This window comes from Dendropsophus ebraccatus, chromosome 9 (genome assembly GCF_027789765.1).
Source record: "Dendropsophus ebraccatus isolate aDenEbr1 chromosome 9, aDenEbr1.pat, whole genome shotgun sequence".
NCBI classification, from domain to species: Eukaryota; Metazoa; Chordata; class Amphibia; order Anura; family Hylidae; genus Dendropsophus; species Dendropsophus ebraccatus.
In genome coordinates, this window is record NC_091462.1 from 27,157,529 (window position 1) to 27,182,078 (window position 24,550).

The 24,550-nt window shown below is 40.0% G+C and overlaps 1 protein-coding gene across 2 annotated transcripts in view; it reads right to left on the reverse strand.

Annotated features, from left to right (window-relative positions):
* Positions 1–24,550, reverse strand: part of LOC138800789 (prolyl endopeptidase FAP-like) — a 103,655-nt gene that overhangs the window by 22,031 nt on the left and 57,074 nt on the right. For both annotated transcript variants that reach the window (XM_069982818.1, XM_069982819.1), the window contains 12 exons: positions 24,379–24,533; positions 23,520–23,620; positions 22,029–22,164; positions 21,327–21,371; positions 9,013–9,117; positions 8,560–8,630; positions 7,207–7,260; positions 5,646–5,770; positions 5,519–5,566; positions 5,323–5,421; positions 2,934–3,003; positions 1,174–1,368 (listed from right to left, as the gene is read on the reverse strand). In XM_069982818.1, the coding sequence (XP_069838919.1) occupies positions 1,174–1,368; positions 2,934–3,003; positions 5,323–5,421; positions 5,519–5,566; positions 5,646–5,770; positions 7,207–7,260; positions 8,560–8,630; positions 9,013–9,117; positions 21,327–21,371; positions 22,029–22,164; positions 23,520–23,620; positions 24,379–24,533 (1,204 nt within the window). The remainder of the gene's footprint in view (positions 1–1,173; positions 1,369–2,933; positions 3,004–5,322; positions 5,422–5,518; positions 5,567–5,645; positions 5,771–7,206; positions 7,261–8,559; positions 8,631–9,012; positions 9,118–21,326; positions 21,372–22,028; positions 22,165–23,519; positions 23,621–24,378; positions 24,534–24,550) is intronic.

Genomic DNA, 24,550 nt, shown 5'->3' on the forward strand with positions numbered 1-24,550 from the left:
GGACACCCTATGAGCAGACGAACTCGCAGCAGGATGCACATCCTGCTGTGAGTATGTCCTCAGTCCGCCCGGTTAACCCCCCGGCCACCGGAGTGCATACTTCACCTGGTCCCCGCTCCGGCTTGCATCGGGGCTCCCAGTGTCTTCACGTCCCGCTCAGCCAATCAGTGCACTGTGGTGGGGCAGCGCCCTGATTGGCTGAGCAGGACGTGTCGGGAACCCCCGAAGCAAGCCGAAGCGGGGACCAGGTAAAGCATACGCTCCGGGGGTTAACAGGGCGGGCTGCGGACATACTCGCAGCGGGATGTGCATCCTGCTGCGAGTTTGTCTGCTCATAGGGTGTCCTGGGCAGGGATCCGCAGCGAGTCTAACTGCAAACTCGCAGCAAGAAACCGGCTGCGGATCCGTTAAGTGTGAGCGCAGCCTTAAAGGACAACTCCCGCGGGACCCCAAAAAAAAAAAAACACAGACACACACAGACACCATACTCACCATCTCTCCGGTGACAATCGCCACTCGATTCGCCCGCCGTCCGCCTCTCCGTCGCCGCCTTCCGCCATCCAGCGATGTCTCCAACTTCCGGGTCCAGGGGATGGAAAAGGCTGCCAGTGCGCTTGCGCACCGGCAGCCTTTTCATTGGCTGGAGCGCATCACATGGCTTCCAGCAAGCTCAGCCAATCAGGGCTGAGCAAGCTGGAAACCATGTGATGCGCTCCAGCCAATGAAAAGGCTGCTGGTGCGCATGTGCACCAGCAGCCTTTTCATCCCCATTCACTTTGCATGAAGACGCCGAGGAGGAAGAAGACCCGGACCGCCCCTCGGCTCTGACGTCGTCGTCACCAGATGCCGCCCCGGAGAAGAGGACCGTGACGATCGTAATAGGTAATGTATAAATTCCTTAACTTCCGGGGTGGGGGGTCGGGGGTCCGAAAGTGGGGGAAGGGGGCCAGGCCGGGTATTTAACCACATTACAAAGTTATATAACTTTGTAATGTGTGTTAAATGAGCAAAAAAAAATTTTTGTGGGAGTTGTCCTTTAAGGACAGAAATTGGTGCTTCAGAGATGACACAAGTATCAGCACTGCATCCTGGAAAATCTAAGCTTTGTTCTGTATTTCTTGGTATGGCAGAGGGACAAAAAGGGTTTAAGCGTGACACATGTAATACACTCACTTTACTGCAAATATTTGATCTTGGATCTCCAGTGTTCCCAGCTTTTTATAGATGGCGTGCATGAACTTGTCCCCTTGGTAGGCCGTCCCTCTGCCATCCACTGACGCAACAATAATCTCCTCAGTGCTTGCCAGGTAGGTCCTCCAGCCAATAAAGTAAGTGTGATGCACCTCCTGACTGGACGGTCCGCCATACCTGAAAAAGAGAGAAGCTGTCCGCTGTAACATGAGATGTACAGAAAACTACATATAATTTAAAAAAAAAAAAAATTACATTTGTTTAATTCTTTGTAAATTCTGATCAGGTTTACAGTGTAAAATGCTGCTATAGTATGAAATATGTATCATTAAATGGGCTGATCTTCAAGGGTTACAAAGCCAAACTATTGGTTCCCTTCTTGCATCTTATATGTAAACTTCATGGGGGAGATTTATCAAACATGGTGTAAAGTGAAACTGGCTCAGTTGCCCCTAGCAACCAATCATATTCCACCTTTCAGTTTCCAAAGAGTCTGTGAGGAATGAAAGGTGGGATCTGATTGGTTGCTAGGGGCAACTGAGCCAGTTTTACTTTACACCATGTTTGATAAATCTCCCCTCATATTCATAAGGGCTGTAGAAGCCAACCCTGCCCCCAGTACACACAACCACCTGACTAAAGGGGTACTATGGCGAAAATCATCTGAGGTCAGAAAGCTATACAACTTTCTCATTTACTTCTTTTTACAAATCCCACATTTCAGTACTTATCAGCTGCTGTATGTCCTGCAAGAAGTAGTGTATTCTTTGCAGTCTGATATGGTGCTCTCTGCTGCCACCTCTATCCATGTCAGGAACTGTCCAGAGCAGCAGCAAATCCCTACAGGAAAACCTCTACTGCTCTGGACAGTTCCTGTCATGGACAGAGATGGCAGCAGAGAGCACTGTGTCAGATTGGAAAGGATACACCACTTCCTGCAGGACAAGTACTGGAAAACTACTGGAGATAGGGTTAGAAATGTGAAGTGCAAAGAACTGGATATGGCAGAGGCGACTGGAATGGAGGGATAAGGTACAGCCCCAGAGCTCAGAGCGCCCTCAATAGCATATTAATAAAAAGTCATCTGTGCTACTCCGCGCCCCCTGCCCTATGAGACCATATCAGCAACTTAGGGTGGTATTACATGGAACGATTATTGTTTGAAAATCGTTAAATTTGAACGATAATTGTTTAGTGTAGTAGCAGGCAACGATTAAACGACCAACAAGAAATCGTTGGTCATTTAATAGAATTTGGACCTATTTTTATCGTTGATCCTTCACATGAAATAAAACGTCGTTCAGTGGTTCGCAGTAGCGGCGAACGAAGTGGCGACGACAGGAGGAACGCAATAACGATCATAAGTAACAATCATCGTTACGTTTAATTGGGTGAGCGATTTCAGGTCGTTCGCCATATCGGTCGTTTGAGTTTGTCGATCGTTGATCGTTGAAAAATCGCTTTGTGTAATAGTACCCTTAGGGTAAATTCACACGGCGGGATCACGCACGAAATCTGCAGCTAATCTGCAGCTAATCTGCAATACACGTATTAATAATAATAAGAATAATACGTGTATTGCGGATTTCGTGCGTGAGACTCCCGGCGGATCCGCCCGTGTGAATTTACCCTTAGAGTCTTCTAACCTGCTGTTAGTTTCAGTTAATAAATATTTAACCTTGGTTATTATAGGCAATAAGAACCCATTTCCCTGATCAGATTATGCCGGATGATTTACATACACATAGAGAAGTAGAGGATATTTCCTTGATCTATCAAAGCGAGGAGGAAAAGTCATCTTGTACCAGAATGCTAGGAAAACAAAAAGAAATAATAAGCATTTTAGTTAAATCATCGCAATAGGCAAACCTCAAAGAGCATTATAGATCTGGAATACATGTATAGGGCTTACCAGGTAAGAACTCTATTATTGGTTCTGGGTGAAGTCCCAGCAATTACAAATATTAAAAATTTTAAAGGGGTTTTTAATCATTTATTTATTTATTTATTTTTTCATTTAAATCACCTGATGCCAGAAAGTACCAAAGATTTGTAATTTACTTCTATTACAAAATCTCAAGTCTTCCAGTACTTATCAGCTGCTGTAGGACCTGCAGGAAGTGATGTATTCTCTACAGTCTAACACAGTGCTCTCTGCTGCTGTCACCTTTTTCCATGTCAGCTACTGTTCAGAGCAGGAGAAAACCCCTATTGAAAAAAAAACAAAAAAAAAAACTTTCCTGCTCTCCAGACTGGAAAGGATACACTACTTCCTGCAGGACATCCAGCAGCTGATAAGTTCTGGAAGACTTGAGATTTTTTAATAGAAGTAAATTGCAAATCTCTGGCACTTTCTGGCACCAGTTGATTTGAAAGATTTTTTTTTTGTGTGAATGTCCCCTTTAAAGCAACTCTGTACCCACAATCTGACCCTTCAGATAGCTGCTTTCAATCCAAGATCTGTCCTGGGGTCCGTTTGGCAGGTGATGCAGTTATTGTCCTAAAAAACAACTTTTAAACTTGCAGCCCTGTGCCCAATGGGCGTGGCCTAGATTGTGTATGCATTCGGCTGGCACAACCTCTCTGTCCCTCCTCCCCGCCCTCCTCATCATTAGGAATGTTCCAGGCAGACTGTCTCCTATTCCCCATCTGTGTCATCACGGCACATGGGCTGGATCATTAAGGCACCTGTGCAATGTTCAGCATGGAGAAAATGTTCCAGTGGCATTCCTAATGATGAAGAGGGTGGGGAGGAGGGACGGAGGGGCGGTGCAAAGTGAGGGCACAGATAGTCTAAGCCCCGGCCGTTGGGCATGGGGCTGCACGTTTAAAAGTTGTTTTTAGGACAATAACTGCATCACCTGCCGAACGGACCCCAGTACAGACCTTTGATTAAAAGCAGCTATCCGAAGGTACAAGTGGTTTGGGGGGACAGATTGTGGGTACAGAGTCGCTTTAAGCTGTTGAAGGGGGTCTAGGATAGGGTCTCTTGACCCAATGACTTAAATAATTTGTGCCTATCAGTCCATGACCCACATAAAAATAACCAAAGAAAGTTTGCCATTGGCAACTTTTAAAAAGGTTGGTGTTGCCTTATCTATGGCTCTCATATTTAGCTTCTTATGTACGCCTTTAATAGGGGGTGCTGCCGCGAAAAACTGTTTCTTTCAAATCAACTGAAGTCAGAAAGTTATATAGATTTGTATTGTACTTCTCTTTAAAAATCTCACGTTTTCCAGTACTTATCAGCTGCTGTATGTCCTGCAGGAAGTAGTGTATTCTTTTCAGTCTGACACAGTGCTCTCTGCTGCCACCTCTGTCCAAGCAGTTACTGTTCAGAGCAGTAGCAAATCCCCATAGAAAACCTCTCCTGCTCTGGACTGCTCCTGAGATGGACAGAGGTGGCAGCGGAGAGCGCTGTATCTGTCTGAAAAGAATACACCCCTTCTTGCAGGACATACAGCAGCTGATAAGTACTGGAAGACTGAAGATTTTTAAATAGAAGTAAATTACAAATCTATATAACTAAAACCAGTTGATTTGAAAGTAAAATAAATAAAAGAAAATTCAGGATGAGCACGTAGGGGTAAATAGGGTAATGTTCTAGAGTACGTCTTTTTTTTTTGCGAAATTAAATCTATTTTGATTGGGAATGCTAAGAAGAGCAATAACAATGGTGGTAACATATAGCAACCTCTTAAAGTATCTAGACATCATAGTAAGACTGTTCTGACATTCATAGAAATTAATATATTTTTATTCAATTATTGCTATTATTATTTTATGCAATCCTAGTATTTTTAGTATTTGGTTGGAAATGAAGCAAGGAGCTATACAATATTTCAGTTCAGTGACCAAAAATGTCACCATTTGTGCCCTTGCAGTCTATAGTACCACCTTGTGGTCACTATAGACATTGCACGTGCACTTAGATTTTTTTTTTATGGTCATTACGTTTCTTTATCACGTTAGTGTGCTACAGCTATAAAACCATTCCCTCTGGAATCTGTTAAATATTTGTGCCAAATTTTTCAATATAGTTTAAGAAAAAAATTCTTATAATTTAAACAAGCAATGAAAATACTATTGAGTGCGGTTGATGGACAGATGAATAATGAAGGAGTTCCTTACTCATTCCATTCTGTGTAATGCTCCCAATTTTGTCTGTGGGCATCTGCACTCCAAGAAGATTGGACTCCAGTTTATGGTTGTCCTGTAGGATCTGGAGTTCTACACGAAATAAAAAAAAAAAAAAATGTCATAAAAAAAAAATACTAAAGAGAATGGTAAAACCTATATAATAATAAAACATATAAAATAGGAATACCTTTATTAGAAGTACCATTGTGAATTGTCTGTATAGGAAGGCCGGGACCTGCAAAACAAAGCAAATGAAATGATTTCCCCAATAGTATGAATGCCATTTAGTATGATAGACAGTCTGAAGCTCTCACCCCAACAGGTGACAGTATAGTACTTAGCATTGGTACTAAACTTGGCATAATTATACTGGCACCGCTCCTTCCTTAAAGTGCAGGTAAGGCATTGCTTTTCCTGGCGGTTTCCTTGGAGTGAGATTCTGCAATGAAATTTGAAGTTTTGTACTGAATTGTTACCAATTCAACTATATAGGTTCCTTAAAGGGCTTGTCTGATGTAAAAAAAAATTACTTGTAAAATAACAGATTTTGACAATATAAAGTAATATCTAAAATTGTTAGCTATGTAGAGCTTCACTCTGGAGACCCTGGCATGGCTATGCATCACACAAGAGTTCAATGGTTACAATGAGAAATGTGTAATACTTCCTATGCCCTGTGGTGGCAATGCAGGTTATGGGGTAGTTTTATATATATATTATATATATATATATATATATATATATATATATATATATATATATATATATTATATAGCTGCTGCTGTATGTCCTGCAGGAAGTGGTGCATTCTTTCCAGTCTGACAGTGCTCTCTGCTGCCACCTCTGTCCATGTCAGGGACTGACCAGAGCAGGAGCAAATCCCCATAGAAAACCCCTTCTGCTCTCCAGGCTGAAAAGAATACAAAAGTACATTACAAATCTCTGGCACTCTCTATCAGGGGCGGATTAACTTTACCATAGGCCCCGGGCTGTTCACCAAGCATGGCCCCCCCACCCCACTGTAACTATGGCAGCACTAGCCTGGCGTTCATAGTACAGGACAGATAATGTCATGATGTCCTGATTTGTGCAAAATTGCCATAAAAAAAACAGTGATTTTTTGCAAATCATGACGGAAGTGTAGCCAGGAGACAGTACACCACTGAAAGTATAAGTCTTTCTGGGTGGTCATGGGCCCCCCAGGAGCTCAGGGCCCCGGGCTACCGCCCGAAACGCCCCTATTACAATCCACTACTGCTCTCTATCACCAGTTGATTTCATATATATATATATATATACTGTATATATATATATATATATATATATATATATATACTGTATATATATATATATATATATATATATATATATATATATATATATATAAACTGGTGATAGAGAGTGCCAGAGATTTGTAATGTACTTTTGTATTCTTTTCAGCCTGGAGAGCAGAAGGGGTTTTCTATGGGGATTTGCTACCGCTCTGGTCAGTCCCTGACATGGACAGAGGTGGCAGCAGAGAGCACTGTGTCAGACTGGAAAGAATGCACCACTTCCTGCAGGACATACAGCAGCTGATAAGTACTAGAAGACTGGAGATTTTTAAATTTTTAGATTTTTTTTGTGAACTACCCCTTTAAACCTTTTCTACAAGATCTCCCTGTTGATTTTTGCAGCAAAATACACTACGATCAACTAGAGTATAGGATCAACTTTATTACCCAACGATTGACTTCAATACCAGGGAGCCTTTCTAATAAAAATTCCTAAATTCAAACAACCCCTTTAAGAATTAATCACATCTTTGTAATCCAGTGAAGATTGTAAAAAAAAAAAAAAAAGAAAACAAAATCCCAGCACGGGTGAAGAGATTACCGATAAACATTCCTCATTCCTGGAAATCCTTCAAACTCATTACTTGTATAATATCTGCAAAACAAACACAAAATCATCAAATAATCAGATTTCGGGAATTTCTTATAAATAGTATGGCAAGCTGCCATGTAATGTAATGAGCTCAACAGCCTCATAATTGGTTATCATGACTAATGGGTCTGTAGTCCGAGTATAAGCCCTCAGGGCCCTATTACACAGCGTGATAATTGGTCATATCAGGCCGATATCGCTCTGTGTAATAAAGACAACGGGGTAGATTTATCAAACATGGTGTAAAGTGAAACTGTCTCAGTTGCCCCTAGCAACCAATCAGATTCCACCTTTCATTTTCCAAAGAGTCTGTGAGGAATGAAAGGTGGAATCTGATTGGTTGCTAGGGGCAACTGAGCCAGTTTCACTTTACATCTTGTTTGATAAATCTCCCCCAACGTTCGGAATGATTGCCTTTTGTCAAGTTTAAAAATTATTAGCCACCTAAAGTGCAATTGCTATGTGTAATAGGTAGCATGACCGATGTGTGTATAGAATAATAAAGCTATTACTTACCTGTCGGTGTCCTTAGGCCTGTGGGATTCCTTGGTCTCCACAGCAGCTCTTATTTCTGGTCCCATCTCTGAAGTGACGGGCTGCTCAGTCAATCACTGGCTGAGATAGCACAGCACCGCAGCTAGTGATTGGCTGAGCGGCCTGTCATTTCAGAAACGGGACCAGAAGGGAGAGCTGCAGAATCCCACAGAAGAGGCCTGAGGACACCAGAAAGCGTGATCAGGTAAAGTATATATCTTTTTTATTTTACAAAAAAGCATGGGCTACAAGGTAATCGCTATTGATGTCTGTGCAGCCTGAGTAAGCGAGCGCCAATCTAGCTGATTTGTCTTTTTTTCAGGTTTGAGAGTCTAGAACCGTGCTGATGCAAAACTACAGTTAATGGAACAGTGTAAAATCACAGCCGTTGTACGACGGCCGTGATTATTACGAAAATATACGTTACCTCTCCTTCTATGGAATCCCAGCCGGAGTGCCGCAAACAACTGACATGTAACTTTTTTGCGGCCACTATTCAGTAAATAGCGGCCGTAGAAAACCCTGTCAGTGCACACTATGGAGCAAGCGGCTCCGGCCGCTCGCTCCATAGTGTGCTGTGGGGAGTTCTGATGCGGGGGCGCGCACGGATGCGCCTGCATCAGAAGCCTGCAGAAAAGATGCAGTACTGGCCGGGATGATCTTTTCAGAGACTGGCCGGGTCACGGAACGGCCGGTCTAATACATAGTCTGCACACAGCCTTAGGATGTATAGGGTAATCCATAAAGAAATAATTCCAGTACACTTACATGGCTTTGTCTGTAACATATAATAAATGAGTCACTTCCCAACGTCCTTTTGTAATTTGGACAGCATTATCCTAATTGAATAAATGGAAATTGAGAGTTTAGAGAAGATGGGGGAGATCATCAAAAACTAAGCAGTCGCCTATAGCCACCAATTGGATTCCAGTGCCAATATGTCTGAGGGCATTTGGAAAATAAAAGCTGCTATCTCATTGGTTGCTATGGGGAAATACTCCTTGAACTAATCTTAATAAATCTCCCCAATTGTCTACCAGCTAGATACCTTATCTTCATCATGACCTACTGAACTAGTGTTGGGGGTTAAAGGAATTTTCCATCACAATTTAATTAAAAAATATATATATAATTGTACCGTTTAAAAAATATCACAATATATTATGTGTTACCCAGTATTGGGTGATATAGTATAAGGTCTTGTAATGGGGTACCACCTACCATGGTGTCATTGATATAGTGGATATGTTTGTAGCCATCCCGGTCACTGAGGATCTGGTAGTAGGATATACTGTCTGATGTGAAAACTGGGAGAGAAGGAAAGAACTGGAAAAGAGAATTCATAAAAATGGTAAGGGACAGGATCACAATAGGAATTTAACTGGGTAAATGTACAGTTTGGAATCCTAAGAAAGCTGAGTGACGACCCGACCCATACCATACTGCATATATCACCAGCTTCCTAAAATCACATATGGAACTAGGCAATGAACATGAACATTACAATAAATCAGTAAAGGAGGTTGTAAAGTGGAGTCAGAGCCACTAAAGTGCCGTGTCACAGGCTCTGAGACCCCCGCCAGAGCTCATTTGTAATGTTGTCACCATACGGGGGAAAATACCTGATCCAGCTTATGAAGTGCCCGCTCAGCCAATCAGTGACTAGAGCTGTGTCCCGCCCCAGTCACTGACAAACTCCATAAGCTGAGTTGTGATGTCGGTACAAAATGAGATCCAGCAGCCCAGTGGGAGTTCCAGCAGTGCTGCGGAGGCACGGGGAGAGGTAAGTAGTGCTTGTTTATTATGTTTTTCACTGAATAGGCTCAACCAGTGAGTGTTCAGGTTTAAAGGAAAATCAGAACCACTGTTGGCCAAACAAGTTTTTAGCTGTCTTTAAAGCGATTTGCTGACAATGAAACCTATTTTTAACTGTAATGCTATTTTATCACTTTTCTGCGGTCTGTTTTAATTGTCTGTTCTGCCGGTGTACATCCTGTAATGGACTCAGTGGCGTAGCTACCATAGAGGCAGGATAGGCAGTTGCTATGGGGTCTGTGCAGGAGGCCTGGGAGAGAAGGTAAGAGTGAGTGTCCTTCTGCTTAACCCCTTATGTACTGCAGTGTGTAAGTGACCCACCGTTTACATACATGCTGCAACAGGAAAAAAAAAGGGTTAACAAGCAGAGGACAAAGAGATCTCCTCTGATAACCCTTACCTCTGTTCTCCAGCTGCCATTAAGTAGGAAAATGCGCAGAGCTCCGTGCAGAGGTCAGGGGTTATCAGGGCACAAGCAGTAAAGCAGATATCTCATTTTCTTCTGAACTTTGGGTCACTTAAACACTGCAGTATATAAGGGGTTAAGCAGAAGGTAGTCTGCTGCGGCACCTATAAATTTAACCATAATGGCTCCTAATTGGCCCTTATAGGTAAAAACAGTGGACTGTCATAGCAAGCAGCCGTTGGCTCTCTGCTCTGCCAGTCACTCTTGTGGCTGCAGCCAAGATTCCGCCTCAGAGATTTTATAGTAAGCAGTGCTTTGTGTTTTGAATAGGGGAGGGGGCCCCTTAACTTTTTTTGCTATGGGGCCCCGTGAATTCTAGCTACGCCCCTGAATAGACTCCTTGTTCCAGCTCTACCCACGTGCTTTCTACTTAAGTATATATCCCACCGCTGGCAGTATAATGTGTATGGGAGCCTCCATACTGCCCACCCAGATGATATTGGTGGAGATAAGCCTTTGTTCTCTCAGGAATAAGTCGACGCTATAGCTATCTGCCTATAGTCTCCCCTACTTACAACACATGAACGTTTAGTCATGCCGAATATTCATGGGTATGGGGATAGATAACTGTTGGCCGATCGTTATTGAAGCTGTATAGGTATCTTTTTTTTTTTTTTTTTTTTTAAACGATATTTTATTAGTGGCTTATGTAATATTTGAACATACATATTGAAAATTCATTACATATTCAAAAAGAAAGTCGCTCACAGGCAACAAAGGATTGTATGTTTACAATATCATACAGATACTATGAGCCTTTGTAATAACCTTAAAAGATATATTATCATATACAATACAACATAGTCTTACCAAAAACATAAGTAGAAAAACAGTAATTTATAATATCACCTTAAAACATGGTATAGATGCCAGATATTCAAATATGCTACCAATAGAATGGAGAGAAATGTCTTTAACAGAGAAAGGGAAAAGCTTAAGATATTTGGAGTGCTCCCAGAGTTCCCTTTTGGGCGGCCATGCAATACCAATCAGTGTCCTTAAATTGATTAATGACAGAGTCTCTCTCTTCTATAGTAAAATCATGAATTAGAAATTGTGTCCATTTGGACATAAATGTTTTTGTTGATTTTTCTTTGGTGCGCAATACATCCAAAAGTTCCCAATGAAAGATCTCCTTCAGAGCGGAGATTACCTCAGAAATGTCTGGTAGAGTATCCAGTATCCAGTGTCTTAATAAACATTTCAGGGAAACTAATAGAGTTAAATGATTTCCTTTAGAAGTAAGTAATTTAGGAGAGGGAGTAGTAGAGTCTATATCAATAAAATGAAAAAGATAACTAAGAGGGAGAAGTGGTATGGCATGGCCCCAAGTGGACAAAAGATAGAGCCGCACAGAGTCCCAAAATTCCTGCACTCGCGTGCAGGCCCAGGCACTATGAAACAGGTCTGCTTTAGGAAGTGAACATTTCGGGCAACTGTTTATGTGAGCAGTGTGGGAGTTGGAAAAAGGAATATTAAAGGCATATATAGCCTTGTGTATAAAGCGGAAATGTATTTCACGTAGAACCACATTGGGAGTGGCAGAATGCACTAGTTGAGATCCTCTCAATATTTCTTGGGTCAGATCCTCTGAAAAAATTACGGAGGACCACTTTTTGAAAAAAATTTGTCTAGATAAATTCTTTAGAGAGCGTGATCTAAGTTCTCCATATGTATATGATAAAGAATTATGAACTGGTGGTGTTGGGAATAGATTATCAAACTCTATATCACTTTCTGCTTCTGCTATGCCCCGTACTCTGGAAGTAAGAAATTCAATTATAGAATCGTATTGAGGTAAATTAAATGAAGACAATTTAAATCGTGTTCTGACGATATCCCATGATAAGAAAGTGTTGGAATTAGTATCCAGCAGATCCCCAACAGAAGAAACATGTGCACTCTGCCACTCTGAGTAATCTAATTTGTCTGAGTCAGGTGGGTGAAGTGGTGAATGCCACAGAGGAAATCTTTTCGATAGGCAAAAGGGTAAACCATATAATTTTCGTATCGCCTTCCATGTGGCAATGGTGTCTTTAAAGATAACACTTCTCTTAATTTCTGGGGGTAGTTCTGGTAATTTAGCATGTAGCAGGGTGGGTAAAGGCCAAGGTGCTGCTAAAGCTTTCTCAATTAAAATATTGGAGAAATATGACGTGTCCATAATCCAATCTTTAGCATGGCGAAAGAGAGCGGCTAAATTATATAATCTAATATCTGGGCATTGAGCGCCACCTTTAGAAGTAGGGAGACAGAGAGTGGAATAGGCAATACGAGGTCTCTTTGATTGCCAAATAAATTTAGTGAAATATGATTGGAGTAGGGAAACGTCAGAATGTTTGAGTAAAAGGGGTATTGTTTGCATTGGATATAACAGTTTTCCAAAACACATCATTTTGATTAAGTGGGTACGGCCTAGAATTGACAATGGTATAGATTCCCATCTCTGGAGATCTTGTTTTATTCTCTTAATTATAGGGCGATAATTCAGGGAATATAGTGAGGAGGGAGTTCTGCCAATCTGGATTCCAAGATAAGTAATATAGGATTTAGCGATGGAGACCCCCGCAGGACCCGAAGTAGACCTCTTATGTGGAGTTAGGTAAAGAAGTTGACTTTTATGTATATTGATTCTATACCCAGAGAAGGAACCAAAAAATTTTAAGGCATCTAATACTGCCGGAACATGTAGATCTGGGTTATCTAAATATATTAAAGTATCATCAGCAAAGCATGTAACTTTGATGATTTGGGAACCAACCCGTATGCCTGAGAAAAAGTCAGAAGAAATAAGATATCTAGCAAGAGGCTCCATCGCCAAATTGAACAATAGAGGGGATAGGGGGCAACCCTGTCTGGTACCTTTTTGTAAGGGAAAGCTATCTGAAAGGAAACCCGGGGTATGAATTCTAACTTTCGGAGATGTGTATATTGTGGAAATAAAATCTTTGAATTGACCTGTGATACCAAATTTTGTTAAGGTCATGTCCAGCCACTCCCAGCTGATATTATCAAAAGCCTTTTCGGCGTCAATTGCCAACAGACCTGGAGAGTGGCTGGAACGACCCCCAGATTGGACACCAGACTGGGCCGCTAGTACCGTTCTTATATTAGTGACACCAGAACGTCCTTTTATAAAGCCAACTTGATGGCTGGCTATTAGTGATGGTAGGATGTCTGCCAATCTATTGGTCATAATCTTAGCCAACAATTTTAGGTCTACATTTATTAAAGAGATTGGCCTGTACGAATTAGGAGATGTCGGATCCTTCCCCTGTTTATGTAGTATTTTGATATATGCAGTATCTCCCGAGGGGAGCATGTGATGGTCAGTCAGAATAGTTTGGAAAGTAGAAAGAAGAGTGGGGGAGATGACAGAAGACATAGATTTATAAAATTCCGCACTATAGCCATCAGGGCCTGGAGCTTTGTTATTTTTAAGTGTAGAGATAGTGGCAGTAATTTCCTCCAATGTGACTGGGGCGTTGAGAGAATCAAGAGAAGGGGTATCAAGAGAAGGTAGAGTTAATGACTTACCAGCAGCTAGATCAAGCCTATCTTTGGAATATAGTGAGCGGTAAAATTGTTGTAAAAGTTGTGATATGATTTTAGGATCTTTTTGTATATTACCCGCTGTATCTTTGAGAGCAGGGATATGTGTAGTAGGTCTACGTCCTTTAGCAAGGTTAGCTAACATTTTCCCTGATTTATTACCATAGCGGAATAAACGGGATATGTATTGATCTCTATATATAGCATTGAGTTTTTCCTGTGCAATTTCGAAAAGCTTGTCTAGCTGCTGTCCATTTAGATTTATTGTCATCTGTAGGGGAAGACAGTAAAAGAGTGTATGTAGAGCGCAGATCTTGGGAAAGTTGAAGATAGTTTTTACGTGCTTCACGTTTCTGGGCAGCTACATAAGAAATTATTTGGCCCCTTAGAACTGCTTTTGCAGTCTCCCAGAAAAGTATTGGGGATTGTGTATGTTCAGCATTGTTAGAATAAAAGTCTGACCACCATTTGTTTAATAGTTTGATAAATGATTCATCATTAGCTAAATGAGAAGGAAATCTCCAAATAATATCGGATCCCTTCTGAAAAATATCTCTTAATTGTAAACTAACAGGGGAGTGATCCGAAATTACTATATCATGAATTTCAGAGTCTTCTACTCTGCCAGGAGAGTCTGGTGACACTAAACAGTAGTCTATTCTTAACCAGGCCGTTTGTGAGTGAGAGTAAAAAGAGTATTCTCTACCATCTGGGTGTAGATGACGCCAAGAATCAGATAGGGAGGTAGAATTAAGGAAGTTGGATAAAATATTATCTGATGAAGTATATACAGTAGGGATCTTAGTTCTTTTTCTATCTTCAGTTGTATTAAGAACAGTATTTAGGTCTCCACCAACTATTTTAAGATTATTGTCATCTTGCAGAATGAGGTTTTCCAATTTTTTAAAAAAATCAGGTCTCTGAGTGTTGGGACCATAGACGTTATATATGCTATATTTGCCCGCTGGAGTGTCAATAAGAAGATGACATATCCTGCCTTCATCATCTTGATATTGAGATAATACCGTACAGGCTAAATTTTTATGTGTAAGAATAACTACCCCGCCTTTACGGTTAATAGCTGGTGAACCATAAACTGCACCCACCCAAAAACGTTTGAGTCTGAAATAATCTGATTCAGTTAAATGTGTTTCTTGCAATAATACTATATCGGCCCTAAGTCTCTTAAGGTGTTTCAGTATAGAAGTCCTCTTAGATGGGGAACGTAGTCCCTTTACATTTCAAGTAATTAATTTCATACAATATTAATAGAAGAGGAGGTGTTAAGAAGAGACCCTGGAAGCACAATAACATAGTGGGTAACCCTTTCAGGCAGAAAAAGAGGATAGCATATAGCATTTACAGACAAACTAAAGGTAAAATATACCTAAGAATATAACAGTTAACAATATAAACTAAGCGAATAAAGTGAGATGTGGACTTCACTTTTTTCGTATTGTCCAATGTTCGTAGCATTCGCAAACTCCGCATTATGGAGAAGAAATAAAGAGAAAGAAATAACTGGTGGAGAGGTCACATCAACCTCCGCTCCACTAAATGAGTATATATTAAAATTAAAGACATACACATCCCTACCCTCCTGAGAAATGTGTGAGTTGTCACAGGGAAGCAAATAAATAAAATAAAATAAAAGGGAGAGCCAGTATATAATGATTAGTACTTAAAGAAGTTGTACTTAAACCTAAAACCATACAAGGTGGAATTATACATATACATGCACACACACATATACATATATATACATATACATACATAAATACATACTTAGACACACACACACACACACCACCAAATGAATTACTACCTAGACTAAAGAAAATAATAATGTAGTAACAAGGTGTCCCTAATATAGTATTTAGTCAACATGTATAGGGCTAAATAGAGAAAAAATACTCAGTTTTAATGAGCAGCATAGCGTCCAACAGAATAGAGATGGAGTTCATAATCATTCCATTTTTTCTACCGTGTCAGTAGGACTATCCAAACGTCGTCTCTTGTGCTTGTCTTGAATAGGTGGAGTGAGACCCTTTACATCTTTAATCGGAAAGAACCACGGCACTTCGATATTTGCAAGAATAAGTGAAAAGTTAATTTTTTAGCAAAATGATATACGGTATTTTACTCCGACCATACATAGAAAGTATAAGAGCTGAGACCAGGTGCAACGTTTCGGTGTGACCACACACTCCACCGACCTCTCTCCCTGCATACAGCGTTCAAGAGACCCTATTGCCTGAGGAAGGTCCATAGCGGACCGAAACGTTGCACCTGGTCTCAGCTCTTATACTTTCTATGTATGGTCGGAGTAAAATACCGTATATCATTTTGCTAAAAAATAAACTTTTCACTTATTCTTGCAAATATCGAAGTGCCGTGGTTCTTTCCAATACAAGATTTATGGGTGAAGAACCCAGTTACCACTGAGCACCGGCTTCCATATTTAAGGCAGAGGTGTGCAGCACTGACCCGATATACCTTTACATCTTTAAGGGAAGAAATGGCTTCCTCAGGAGAACTGTAAAGAGAGGCTGAACCATCCGATTTGAAAACTTTCAGTATGGCAGGATAAAGAAGAGCAAATCGTATTTGATTTTTCACCAATGTTGAGCAAATGTGTGCAAAAGCTTTACGTTTTTGAACCACTGCTGCGGAGTAGTCATTAAACATGAGGATTTTGTGGCCACGAATTGCAACATCAACTGTAGATTTTTTAAAGCTTTGTAAAATGTTGTTTTTATCATTATAATTCAGATACTTGACAATCACTTGTCTGGGTTTCTGTTCCTTTTGATTTGCATCTTGCTTTTGTTTCGCTGGTGGGGGTCCCACACGGTGAGCTCTTTCCACAGTAATGTGACCGGGGATACCCAAGGCTTGGGGAATTTCTAGAGAACATATAGCATGTAATTGCATGGCTGGAATGGATTCAGGTAAACCTATAATACGTAAATTGTTGCGCCTAGAGCGGTTCTCTAGATCATCAGTCTTTGTTTGCAATGAAGCTGTGACATTCATATTCTGTTGTAGTTTTATTTTTGTAGAATGTATTTCATCTTCTAACAGGCTGACTCTCTCCTGAAGTTCAGTAATCTGTGAGGTATGCGTTGCTATATCTCCCTGTATGGTTGCTAAGGAGGAAACTATAGTGGCCTCAAGAGAGGATTTTATGTCATTTAATATCATCTTGGACACTTGAATTGCCAGTGCCTTGCAAGACATATTTAGTCCTGGTATTATGGTGTCACAGAGGTCCGGCACTGGGGTTTGTGAGGTATGTGTTTCCTCTGTGTGTGCCTCAGCAGCAGCACCTCGTGTCGGCGCCATCTTAGGTGTCCCTGTGACAGAGCTGTGAGGTAAATGAAGGAGGGCTTATGGGGAGGTGTATAACTGGTTCCCCGCTTAATGAAGTGGTGCCTCCGACTCCTCGGCACTTAGAGAAGTCAGAGATGTGGTCCGGCAGGGCCGGTAATGTCAGGAGTCAGAGCGGGGAGCGATATTATGAGCGGAGGGTGGAGGAGCCCACTCACACTGCTGCCATCCCATACGCGCCGGAACCGGAAGTCTGTATAGGTATCTTAAGCTGAGAATTTCCCTTGTATATAACTACACTGACAGGAGCCTCCATAATTGGGAAGAAGATAGAGGCTGAATTCTCAGCCAGAGTGTCCAGCAGGAACAGGTCCATAAGAAAATGCTTTTCTTCTTCTTCAAAAACCACAGAAAGGTAGTAAAATAACTTTAACTATATATGTTAATTTATTAAATAGTTAAAATTAGATTTAATCAGTGAAAACCCCTACTTGTTTGCCCCATACACGTAAAGGGGTACTCTGGTCTGGTGGGGGGGGGGGGGGGGTTAAGATGAACTGGTGGCAGTAAATTATACAGATTTGTAAATTACTTCTATTTAAAATCTGAACCCTACTTATCAGCTGCTGTATGTCCTGCAGGAAGTGGTGTATTATTTCCAGTTTGATAGTGCTCTCTGCTGCCACCCCTGTCCAAGAAAGGAACTGTCCAGAGCAGTAGAGGTTTTTTATGGGGATTTGCTACTGCTCTGGAAAGTCCCTGACATGGACAGAGATTGCAACAAAGAGCACTATGTCTGACTAGAAAGAATACACCACTTCCTGCAGGACATACAGCAGCTGATAAGTACTTGAATACTGAAATCTGTATAACTTATTATCCCTTCACGTCAGTAATACGTACATTAAGGTTCCCACTGCACATACCCAATACCCTGTGCAGTAGGAATGTATATAAATATATATATATGTTCCTGCATGTCAGAGGGGTTTGATGTGTGCGGGACCACTGTGGTGAGAGCGGCCCTGCACACATCAGTGTCCCAGGAGCCAAGGCTAATGAGAGGCAGCTGCGATCACTCAGCTGCCTGCCATTAACCCCTTAAACACCACGATCTATAGCGATCGCGGCGTTTAACCCTTAGACGACCCAGGGCGTATATTTACGCCATGGAAGTCTGTCCCCAGACGACCTAGGGTGTAACTGTATGCCCTGGTTGTTTCTCCGGCTATAAAGCGTGCTCCGGAGCGGAGCACGCTTCATAGAAGGTGGGGGCCGGCTGCAATGAGTAGCCGGGACCTCACCGGTAATGACACGCTGCGACCGCTGCGTTTAAGTGTAAGTGACAGGGGGAGTGCCCTGTCACTTACCGATCGGGACCCCCGCAGTGTGACTGCGGGGGTCCCGATCGGTAAAACGGACCGCCGGAGGTCTCTCACCTGCCTCCGTGCGGTCCGATCGGCGATCTGCTACACTGAGCCTGCACAGGCAGGCTCAATGAGCAGATCGCCGATAACACTGATCAATGCTATGCCTATGGCATAGCATTCATCAGTGTAGAAATCAAAGTACTGGATGTAAAAGTCCCCCAAAGGGACTTCAAATGTGTAAAAAAAAAAAAGTTAAAAACACTAACACACTACCCCAAAACCCCTCCCCCAATAAAAGTTGAAATCACCCCCCTTTCCCATTATATAAATAAAACATATAAAAATAAATAAACATATTATATACCGTAGCGTGCGTAATTGTCCAATCTATTAAAATATAACAAGCGTCATTGCGAACGGTAAACGGCGTACACGAAAAGAGGGAAAAAAGTGCGCAGATTACCGATTTTATGTTACATTATATATAAAAAAATTTTTATAAAAAGTGATCAAAACGTCCAATCTTCACAAATATGGTATTAATAAAAACTAGAGATCATGGCGGAAAAAATAACACCCCATACAGCCCCGTAGGTGAAAAAATAAAAACGTTATAAGCGTCACAATAGGCCCATTTTATTAATAATTAATTGCCAAAAAAAAGGATTTCATTTAAAAAAAATATATAACATTAGAGAATCTGTGTAACCTGCATATGGTTGTGTTCGGACTGACCTATAGAATAATAGTATCAAGTACAACTATTCCTGTAAAAAACAAGCCATTACATGGCCTGTAGATAGAAAACTGAAAGTGCTAGAGCTCTTAGAAGGGGAGGAGGGAAAACGGAAAACACTAAGATCAAAATTTGCGCGGTCCACTGGGTCATTTTGGGCCTGGTCCTCAAAGGGTTAAGGTACTTAGGTACTTAGCTTCTGTCACTGAGTGATGGCATAGCAAAGATCCGTATATGCAATCTAATGATTGCATGTTTTACTGTGAAATATAAGTGGTTTTTTTTTAAAAAGTGTAATAAAAAAGTTTTTAAAAGTGTTAAAAAAAACCCTTATAAACCCCCCATAAAAGTTTAATATACCCCCTTGCCTATTATAAAAAATAAATAAATAAACATATTATATATATCGTAGCGTGCGGAATTGTCTGATCTATTAAAATATAACATTATTGTTCCCGCACTGTGAACAGTGTAAACGGAAAAAAAAACACCAGGATTGCTGATTTTTTAAAATGATAAATCAGAAAAAAAAAAAAAAAATAATCAAAATTTTTCTGTTTCACCAATATGATAGTAATAAAAACTACAGATCATGGCGCAAAAAAATGACATCCCAACTAGCCCTGGAGGTGGGAAAATAAAAGCTCTATGGCTCTTAGAAGGCAGGGAGGAACATAATAATAATTTGGCCCAGACATCCGGGCATCAATGGGCTTGGTCTTGAAGGGGTTAAGGTATATTAGACGTGTCCCAACTCTCCCCAAGGCTTATGTTGAAGGAATGAAGAATCCCAGAACTAGATATTTAGGATGACTACCTTGATTTCATTTATTAATCACATTTTTTTTTCTTCTTGACAATTAAGAAACCTAATTAGCTTATTAACAAAGCAAAGTAAATGTAGATATCAACCAGGGTGAAGCTTCCGGATGAGCTCATTTGCTGTATATACATCTCCGAATGGAAGCAATTAGAAATCCATATATTAGCATATATTATGGCAGAACAAGGCAAGGAGCAATCATTTAGAATTATTTTAATAAGCCCCCATGATATAGATGAGGTCTCATCTCTCCTTATTTTCCAGAATATTTGGTATTAAGATGCGATCGTCTTCCACTTAACTAGCGGAATGAGTAAGTAAAACACAGATGTTCATTTTGTAGATGCGCTTGTATTTGCAGTGGAAAAGTATCATGAGTCAAGACATCCCTAACACCAAATGATCAATTTACTTGAACAAAGTGCAATCTAACACGGCTGTAATTAAGTTTATGTCTCTAGCGCTGCTCAACAAGTCATTAGAATAGGATTTGCAAATTGCGCTAATTAGTGTAAAAATGTCCCCTCAGCACGTAGCGGTAACAGCAGACAGCAATTATCCGGCAATGACGAATGGATGGATCAAGGGAAAACTAACAGTCGGCATAGAATATATAGGGTCAGCCATGGGAAACATATATGCAACCTCATTGATGGTTAATGAGAGATAAATCACCAGACAGTATCATATACACAGGCAAAGGGTAACCCATACAGCGCCTTCTATAGTGTCCTGTGCTGTTACAATACAATACAATATACAATAGAATATATCCAAGGCAATACAGATAAGGCTGGGTTCACACTACGTTTTGGCAATCCGTTTTTTTTCCCCCACCCGTTTTTTACACCAAAAAAAAAAAAAAAAACAGATTAAAAAATACAGAAGCTTCCGTTTTGATCCGTTTTTCCATCGGCTTCCATTATAAAAAAAAAAAAACGGATCAAGACGGATAACATACACAAAAACTGTTTTTTGTGTCCGTTAAAAAAAAAAAGGATCCGTTTTTTCTTTTTTATAATGGAAGTCAATGGAAAACAAATGCATTTGTTTGTTTTTTTTTTGTCCATTTTTTGCAAAAAACGGACGAAAAAAGCAGATTGCAAAATCTTAGTGTGAACCCAGCCTAACAATAAAAGTATTCCAATCAAAATATCTTGTCCCCTATCCACAAGTAAGGGTATGTTCACACTGAGCAAAATCGGCAGAATTCAACAGCAGAGTTCTCAGTGTGAAACAGTGTGTCTATGGGAGGGCTCACGCGCCTCCGCTTCCCACTGAAAGAATTGACATGTCAATTCTCTATTCTACTCCTAGTACATGAATATTTGTGATAGTATGGAATGGGAAGCAGAGCAAATATATTTTTTTCTGTTTTCTTTATAAGTTTAAAGGCACCTGCAACAGTTCTATTTAGTACATATTTAATATGAAGATACATACCACGCCAATCCATCCTGTTTTACTTGCTTCAACATGCTGACGGTTCTTAGAAAAAAACAAGAAAAAGTATTACTGCAGTAAATACATACACACAGAAGTGTATACTGTGATGATACGTAGATAGGAGATAGATAGATAAAGGAGATAGATAGACTGACCGACAGACAGATAGATAGATGATAGATAGAGAGATAATAGGTAGATAGCGATGAGGGAATAGTGAAATATTCGAATATTCGATATTCGTACGAATATCTCCCTGATATTCGACTATTCGATCGAATTTTCGATCCCATTAAAGTCTATGGGAACAAGTATTCGATTATTGAAAAACATCTATTCGACCACTCGGAGGTTTACCAAGTCCACAATGACACCTCAGGGAAAGGGAAGGGGGATTTGAACGCTTATCGAATATTTATCGAATATTCGGCGTACTATTCGATAATATTCTATACTATCGAATACCTTACTATTCGATCGAATATCTATTCAAACGAACAGTATTCGCTCACCGCTATAGGTAGGTAGATAGATAGATAGATAGATAGATAGATAGGAGATAGATAGGAGATAGATAGATAGATAGATAGGAGATAGATAGATAGGAGATAGGTAGATAGATAGATAGATAGATAGATAGATAGATAGATAGATAGATAGATAGATAGATAGATAGATAGAATAATATACATTAGATACCTTTGGGCACATCCATTGGTTTGATCCCTGCTCATAATCACATATTGATATAATTGATATGTTTTGTATTCTTGTCACCCACTGTACACTGACTCTCTCATCCAGTATCCATGTCACCCAGCTAAAGCAGTATTCACTGTGGATAAAATTTACATGAGATTATATCTTAAGAAACTGTTATAGTTTGTATTAGGCGGGGGGGGGGGCCTCTTTCTTTACTAAAAAAAATATCTCACACACACACACACACACACTTATTATCTGTGCATTATCAGGCAAGGCCATCTTCATTACAGAGGAGCACAGTGAAGTAATTATTATAACTTATGGAAGGGGAGGGGTTGAGGGGGATGAGTGAGCAGGGAGAGCAGAGAAGAAACTGTACAGTTTGGAGACTGGGCACATAAAAAGCTGGATTCAGAAGTCAGAACGGTCAGTGCTTATCTGGGAGCTTGGCGAGAGAAGATTGCAGGATGTAGTGTTTTGCAGAGCTGCCTTTTCTTCTCTCCGAGCTCACTCATCACCCTCGACCCCTCCCCTCTCCATAGAGCATAATAGACACAGAATCTTGCTTTTTCTGTGGATGGGTAAGGGGGTAGGAAACAGCTTTTTGACTACAGAAGAAAACGCTTTTACTTAGTAAAGCTTATTACAGAGTTTCTTAAAATCGCTTCTACTATTGATATTTACTGATTTCTGAAAAATGACATTTAAATGAACGTTACACTTTAAGCATCTGAATATCAGATAATATTGCTACTAAAGTAAATGTAAATTAATCCAATATGTGAGCAGTCTTTAAACTTTTCACAATTAAGGAAAAAAGTTGATGTTCTGTGGATCTATGTGTTACGCTCCTCCCCACATGAATTCATCAGTTTAGTTTGGAGTGTTCCTTTAATTGTAATTGATCAGTTTTTATGGGAATAGAAAATAGATAGATAGATAGATAGATAGATAATAGATAGATAGATAATAGATAGATAGATAGATAGATAGATAGATAGATAGATAGATAGATAGGAGATAGATAGATAGATAGATAGATAGATAGATAGATAGGAGATAGATAGATAGGAGATAGATAGATAGATAGATAGATAGATAGATAGATAGATAGATAGATAGATAGGAGATAGATAGATAGGAGATAGATAGATAGATAGATAGATAGATAGATAGATAGATAGGAGATAGATAGATAGATAGATAGATAGATAGATAGATAGATAGATAGATAGGAGATAGATAGATAGGAGATAGATAGGAGATAGATAGATAGGAGATAGATAGATAGATAGATAGATAGATAGATAGATAGGAGATAGATAGATAGGAGATAGATAGGAGATAGATAGATAGGAGATAGATAGATAGGAGATAGATAGATAGGAGATAGATATAAATAGGAGATAGATAGATAGGAGATAGATAGATAGATAGATAGATAGGAGATAGATAGATAGATAGATAGATATAATTTTTTGTTACCTTGAAGATATCAGTGAGGGGACGGGCACCTGGACTTTAGTATAAGATGGATCATCAACTTGTACAATGAAAACTTTGACTGTTGGATTTTTGGCTCCAGCCTTATAAAAGAGAGCAATAAAGACAATTATAGCCCTTAGAGTCCTGCTATACTGTACCTATTGCAGGGTATGGATTTATTATGTTTTATTGCTGTCACAGGCTTGTTCCACCTGTTTCACTAAAACACTAAAAATTGCAGCTGCATCCCCCTCCTCGTTTTCCATTTACTGTATTAAAATACAGAAACATTTTTAAAGCAATTTGATGACTGATGAGGCTTCCAAATATTTAGACTGAGAAAGTGCCTCATCGACATTGAGGGGGACTCATTATTACTATTACTGACAAGAGTCACCATGTGGAGAACAGAATATCAGAATAGTTAGACGTTAGGCACCATAGTAGACTTCCAAACTCCTGCTCTGGAAAAAAAAAAAAGTTTGTCCCAAGCATCTACTACTCTTTTAGTAAAGTAATATTTTCTCATGTTGCTTCCGATCTCCTCAGGTTGTGTGTGGTATTACAATGTAGCTCAGTTCACTTAAAGGCCGTTGTTTAGCGTTACCTATGGCCGGAAGTAATGATCATGAATAATCATTAATTCCTGCAATATTAAACAGCGTCTGTTCACGCGGAATGGACGTTGTTTGTGCAGCATGTGAACCAATGTGAGGACAACAGAGGTGCTGTTTCTGGAAGAAAGCGGCCATGTTTTATAACCTTTTTAAATATTATTATATATTAAAGTGGAAAGAAATTTAATCAAGAATTATACAATTCAAAAATGCTTTACAATTTTATTTTATTTATTTTTTACCTTTGGATATGGTATTTTGACAGTTTTGGGATACTGGTCTTCACCGTAGTAAGAATACTCTATTAGAGGTACATCTTTATCATTAAACTGGACATAGGCAATAAACTTGTTATTTGGAGACCACCAGATGGCATATTTTGATCCGAGCATCTCCTCTAAAATAAAGAAGGAG